The following is a 7,188-nucleotide window of genomic DNA, read 5'->3' on the forward strand; positions in this document are numbered from 1 at the left end:
CACAACCACGTACAGTAGACTGAAATTGTTCATGAAGATTCTTAAATCAGTTCATCATCTTGCTACCTCTAATCTCAGTACGAGATTCTACGTGGTCAGTTTAAAAGAAATTTTACTCCATGTATTCCTCCGGTTATCGCAAAATCTCAAGATGGCCCACAGATTGCACAGGAAGTGTCCACAGGGATTACCTGGATCTTCCACTGTTCTCTTACAGTCCAAAGCTAGTCTACTCTCAGCTTCAACTCGAAACGCATGCCCTTCTCATCGACAATCTTCTTACAAACTTCTTTCATTATAATTCTTTCCAACTTCTTGCAATCTAAAGTCATCACACGTTATTTTGTATAGTTTTTCAAAAATATCCTTCTTACTATGTGGAGTTTCGCTTAATTTTATTTTTATAGTTACACGACTTATTGGAGAAGTTCCATCGACGAGTTTTCCAAAGAAAAAATTCTTTTTCTTATATCTATTTTGTATAGTTTTGTTTTATGGTTCTCACAGAAGCTTCTCAAAAAGAAAATATCTTTACCGCTATGTCGAGTTATTGCAATTTTATTTTACCACTTTCACGACTTTCATCTCTTAATCTTCCAATGCTTCTTGCTGTATCAAATTTTCGTAACTTTATTTTATGATTTTTATGATTTTATTCGACGAGTTTCAAAGGAATTTCATTGGTCACTTCAATTTTCAAAGTAGAGAATCCTTTCCACTTTTTGATAAAATAATTTTTATTTTATGATTTTTGTAACAGTTTCATTGGCGAGAATTTAATGATCATCTTTATGGCAATTCCATTGATGTGTAATTCGTATTGGATTGGAAGATTCGAATGGGAAAAGTGGAGACCGTTCGTTCACCTTGGCCAGGGTTATCTTCTCGTCATCTGGTTCTAGCAGAGATCTATGCTCGACGAATCTTTGATACTTTACACCCGGTTCACAGCGACGCGGCGGGCCTGTCTCTGCCAGATATTCCAGGCCTGTTGCTCGTAGATATCCCCAGTGACTTTTTTCCAGAGATCCAACAGGTATTTATGGGTGACGCGCGCAGGAATTATCCGTGCCTCCTCCAACCTTTATTCCAGCTTTTCCAGCAATACTATCGTGGATATTTCAAACTTATTATTTGTTCTGTTTTTCAAAATACTCTGAGCCTTCCACTCCTCTGTAATTTTAAGCAACTTCTCAAAGTTGAATTTCCAGTCATAAATATTTCTTCGATAATGCAATATCTATTTTGCTCAACGTTGTTGCGAAAAGTCTCATTCTTCAGGATTGTTAAAATCTACAGATTTTGCTGTAACTAAATGTAATTAGACATTGACTTGTTCAAAGTTGCATTCTTAATAAGAAATATTCTAACAAGAGATGTTACTTCTGTGAAAAGTTGAGTACATAGCTCTATAACAGTATCTGGAATATTTGATGGATTTTATTCAATCCTCGAGCTGGAAATCCTCAGCTATTTTTCAAAATATTTAGAATCTCCACTTTTGCAATAATAATTATATTATTATTAATTATACTTGGATATTAATTCGGTGTTGCACTTCCACAATGGATATTTCGGTGATAAACAGTCATTTCCATAAAATGTTGAGTCGATGATTTTTTAATAATACATATTTCGTATTTGGACAAGGCTATTGTGAAGGATCACCTCTGCTCTTCAAGATACACGAAATCTTCAGCTTTTCTAGTAACTTGATATCTATTTGCAAACCGTAATCCAAAGTTGCTATTTCAACAACGAATATTTTAACAATAGACAGATTTCTGTAAAAATTTACATAGAAACTACAAAGTTTGGATTTTTAACTGGAATATTCAGGATATTGATCCAGTTTTCGGTTAAAGTTCAGTAAAGATCCAATTTCTGGTACGATTACAGGAAGCTTCGATGAGAATAAAAGACAACTCGATGGAACGAACATTGTTCGATATTGGCAACTTTGGTGACATTTTGCAGACAAAATATTTTCACGAACGTCGTGAGAACCAAGTAATCTACACCATTGACCCTTGAGTGACATCCATTATTATAAACAAAGTTTCACCGAAGATTCTCGTTCCTGGCTCCATTAGAACCGATGTGGAGACCTGGCTCGACTTCTTCTCGATAAATTGTGGCTCGATTTTTGAAACAGAAATTCAACTCCAGCTTTGTCACATGACAATCGACTAAACACTTTGCGAGATTAGTTCCAGTAATCAGGGTAATATTACTTCTTCCAGTAAATGCAAATAATAAAGCCTTGTTCACCAAAGGAAATATTTTTCCATCTTACTCGAGGAATCTTCTCGATCGATCTTATTCCAAACGTAAATAACAAAGTTTTATTTGTACACTTTACTTTTAGATAAATAAAAGTCTTGTTTATCAAAGAGAGTACGTTTCCCTGTTCGAAGAATCTTCTCGATCAACAGCACTAACTCGCGAATATTTCACACAAAATACAAATCTCAATCGCATCAGAATCCTCAGCTCCACCAAACCCAAACAAGGCACAAGTCTCCCACGAAAGAATTCTCACATATTCAAATGCACCTCCGACAACCCCACGACTCACGAAATCTCCAAACCTCCATCAAGCTGCAAAAGTTCAAATCCAAGCCGTCCAAACCTTTCTCATAATTAATCCCGCCACGATTACAACTTCACCATCTTCGCACTTTCACCATCGATGAACAATCTTCCATAATTGAAAAGAAATGTTTAGTTTATATATTTACGTATATTATTACGGACGTCCAAAACCATGAAACGATTCGAGATAACGGTGAGAGAGGATACTCTGGTGAAAGAAGCGAGGCAACGCGACGGCACGTGCTCGAGAGTAACTTATGACGATCGATCGACGGATCGATGTTTTTGATCGCGATTTTCGGTCCGGTTGAGACGAAACGAAACGAAAGGAACGAAAACGCGGAAGCACGTTCCTACTCGGACGGATGGGTCGCCGACTAGTCACCACCCACAACTCGCCAGTGACTGATTCCACCATAGCCGCATAATGTGCCGCTGTGCTATACCCCGGTAAGGACTATCACTTCTCCCACCAGAGAGCCGCGGAACACAGCCACTGTGTAAAGCATGACTTTTAACCGGGATGCATCGTCCTCGTTCCGCACGCTACATGCTCACGAGGAGGACGACCAGGATCAGGATCGCTCCTGCCGGTGTGAAGTCGCAATGGAAAACAGTTTGAACGATGGTGTTTGCGGAGAAGCTGGAACTTTGGAGATTTCTTTCGTGTTGTTTTTCTTTCTCTCTCTTTTTTTTAGAAGATTTTCAAGATTATTCTGAAGGAAGTAAATTGTTGGTATCATCTTTGGTTTTAGCTTCTCCTGGGAGGTTTGGAGCTTTTGTAGAATTTTTTCGTGAACTTGTCTCATTATTTTTTAATTCTCTTGGAAAGATTCATTAAATAATTTGGTGCTTTTGTAGTGCATTTTCATTTGTAGAGGATTTAAAGATTGTCTCATGAAATTCCATAGAAGATTCAGAGATTCTTCTCTGTGAAAGATTTGCAATGCTCGTGATTTTCTTTCGGAAGAATTTCCTTGATCTTTTCACTCAATCGACCTATCCACCAAGTGAAACTTGGATAACCAAATGAAAAGAAATGAAAACTTGTAGTTTCTAATTCTATCAAGACGACAGATAGCAACATTCTAATAGGAAACTTTGTTTGCCTATTGTGTTACTTATTAGACAGATGAAACGAATTATTAGAATAAAAGGAGACAGGCTAATGAGAGCGACCGAAGGAAGTAAGTTATTACATCGAATCATTGCTGTAGTTATCGTTTCAGATAATGTATATTTTATGTAATAGACATTTATATAATATCGGTATGATTTTCTGTATAAGCGATTTGTGATTTAAGCGGTATTACATTTTTATTTTTCTTTGCATAACTTCCTTTTCCCCAAGAAAAATAACTATAGCCACACATGAGCTAGAGGACAATTCGAATCATGTTGTTGTTTTACCCCGGATTATCAACATCATTAGGACATACATAATATAATAATAAATAAACTCCGGGCGAAACAATGTCGCCGCTACGTGCAACCGTACAAACGTCAAAAAGGTCGAATTAAAATTTTCTGACACTCCCCCGACCAGTATAAATAAACGAACGCGATCGTAAGGTGACCAGTTTTTTCAGTCTCAGTCTCGAGCAATTTTATTAGCGATCAATACACAGTCTTTAGCGAATCAGTTAGTACCGAGCGCCTTGGCCAACATTCTCTGTATTTATTAATTATTTAAAAATATATTTGACAGTTTCAATATCGAGTAATCTCGTCGTTTAAACCACACGACCAACCATCCTCTATATAACAAACTTTGTATAAACATAAACAATTACAACTTGCAGTCTTTTTGTGTTAAAACTATTATACGGTTGAAACGGCTATAACGCGTTCCTAATTAATTTTTATTTTTACAAATTTCTAGGATATAAAATTAATCACAGAATACTAATTTCCTATGTCATTTCAAATGACAAATCTTACTTTTATATCGCAGAAACCTAAAAAGATATAGGTATTTAAAAATTCTAGAATTTTTTAAATTCAAATAATATTATATTAAATTAGGATAAATCAAAATTTTGAAATTCCAGGAAAAGTCTTAAAGTTCTAGCAAAGAAATTACAATAAATAAAATTTTAGAATTTTGAAGAAATTATCTAAAATTGTATATAATTTTAATAAAACAAAATAATTTATTAACAATTAATATTTATATTAAAAAATCACTATTGAATTTCATTAGTATTACTAAAATTCTCAGTTTCTAGTGATTACTCACTGTATCTTTTTCGTCTTTGAAGAAATTTACCGCTTCAATGAACAAGAAGCTTATCTGCTGATCGTTTATAGACGATTAACGTGCAAATGCCCAGTTCAAAGAGCCATTTCAAGGCGTTGTAACGTTCGAGAACCGTTTACAACGGAGGTAAAGGTATGCAACACTTACGATAACGAAATGTTTCTAGCGCGATGTCGCAACCGCTTGTACGAACGAATATTAGCGGGCATCGACAAGCCAGAAAATCGCCTACCATTGTGCCAGACATCGTAGCCAGGCTCATTGTCGCCACTGTAATACTTCTTGGAATCGTGTTAATCGAGAACGACTCAAAATTTCCTCAATCCACAATGTGTGTCGACAAAAATATTACACTATCTGTTAGAAATAAAACATTAGTAACAAAACCTTCCTATAAAATATTTTCTAAGAAATAAAAAATTCTAGAATATTTTTAATACAAATAAAATTAGATTAAATTAGAATAAATCAATATTTAAGAATCCCAGATTTTTATATACCATTCTTTAATTTTTTTTACAATTAAAATTTGATAAAAAACGAAGACCTAATTAATTAAAAAATGTAGAAAATAATTTAAAACAGAACCGTGATAAGTAAGCAAGATTGGGAATGAAAATTAGACAAGAGCTTTGTGCTTGATTAATTGAAAAATGTAGAATTAAATTGGATAATAATAATTAATAATATTATGTATTTAAGTTGTCATAAATTTAAAAAATTATTTTGAATAAAAAATTATACAACAACATAAAACTTAACTAATTAGAAAATGTGACAGATAATTTGAATAATATCTAATAGTATTTGATGAGTGCAATTGTGGTAAATAAAAAAATAATAATTTCGTTAGGACTCACCCAACATGTGACATGCCAGCACAACGCTTCTGCGTCATCTTGTTCGGGTCACTTCCTAAAACAACTACAAATAGTAAAGATCTTGTCATGATATTGATATTCTATAAATATTTTTTATATTCATTTTACAGGAGATAATATATAAATTGCTTCGATAAAATACTACAAATGTAATATCATTCAAATAAATATATATATATATTACTACAGGTGTATATCTGTACTACATGTGTTTTCTTTGGTATTTTATCACTCAAATTTGAACAACGATTATTAAACTGTGAATGTATATACATTTATGAAAAATTTATATATGTAAGAATCTACAGACTGCACATTATATTACAAAAATATATAAACTGTAATAAAGAATAAGATAGATTTCCAATGTTGCATTTATCCACAGTTGCAAGTATATGAATGTATATAAACATTCGCAGCCTACAAATTATAATACTTATATAAATGTACCTATGAGTTTTACTACCAATACAGATTAAAAGAATTACAGAAACTTTCATCCATTTCTAACCAAGCTTCATTTTTGTGCATCAAAACTATACATATAGCTCCATACATGCTCTGTCACCAAAATCATTACTTAACAATAGACTAAAGAAAATAGACGTTCACATTATACTAGAGCAACAGATTTGCATGTTAAGCATGGTAGATCATACAGAAAATAATTTGCATTTTATAATAGAAAAACGTCCCACTTAGGCAAAGATGTTCGAAAATTCGTTTGGACATCATCACTTTACAGTTCCTCGGAAATTGTCAAAATTTCAATATAAACACTGTTCACAAGAGAAAATAAGTTTTCTAAAAAACTTTTTAAGAAGATATTCGCGAATAGGTTAAATTGGATGAAATGAGAAAATACTTTCAATGTCAAACAATTTCGATACTTACCTGGTATGGAATGGGCGATCGTGGATACAGTGAACATTCAGGTAAAATTTGATCGTTACACCGTGAAACACAAAAAGGATGTAACAGTCGATCGAACTTTCACGCGAACACCTCGCGATTAATTCACTTTACTTGACATCAAAACTGGGTGTTTACACTCAGCAATCGCGCCATTTTGGAGTTTTACTCGGAATTTTATTTTTCCTCAAGCCTTCAACCACGAGAAGTGAAATTACATCGACCGCAGAGGAATCTGCCGGCCAATTCGTGAAAACGTTCCGCGTCGAAATATGTGTATACATATGTATATGTAAATAATTAATAAATATGAGCCTTTTTGTTTTATATCCAAGCTTTTAGATTAAAAAGCGTGTCAATATCCCAAAATTTTCCATTACTTTTTATATATTTTTGTTCATTATAGTATTGAAAGAATAACTAATTGTTTATACAATTGATTCTTAACTATAATTTAAGAGCATTCAGATATGTTGTTCGAGAACAACGATTGAATATATTAGTATATATAGCAATATTAAATCAGCTAGTTAAAGCGAT

General features: G+C 33.4%; 1 protein-coding gene across 4 annotated transcripts in view; it reads right to left on the reverse strand.

Annotated features, from left to right (window-relative positions):
• The window catches only part of LOC132913884 (aryl hydrocarbon receptor nuclear translocator homolog), a 47,398-nt gene extending 40,528 nt beyond the window's left edge, over window positions 1-6,870 (reverse strand). For 2 of the 4 annotated variants that reach the window (XM_060972518.1, XM_060972517.1), the window contains exons 1-2: window positions 6,631-6,870; window positions 5,716-5,779 (exon numbers count right to left, since the gene is read on the reverse strand). In XM_060972518.1, the coding sequence (XP_060828501.1) occupies window positions 5,716-5,779; window positions 6,631-6,667 (101 nt within the window). In that variant the 5' untranslated portion in view covers window positions 6,668-6,870. The remainder of the gene's footprint in view (window positions 1-5,715; window positions 5,780-6,630) is intronic. The other 2 variants (XM_060972521.1, XM_060972520.1) reach the window with 2 other exon arrangements.
• Window positions 6,871-7,188: the final 318 nt, after the last annotated feature.

This window comes from Bombus pascuorum, chromosome 14 (assembly GCF_905332965.1).
Source record: "Bombus pascuorum chromosome 14, iyBomPasc1.1, whole genome shotgun sequence".
Lineage (NCBI taxonomy): Eukaryota > Metazoa > Arthropoda > Insecta > Hymenoptera > Apidae > Bombus > Bombus pascuorum.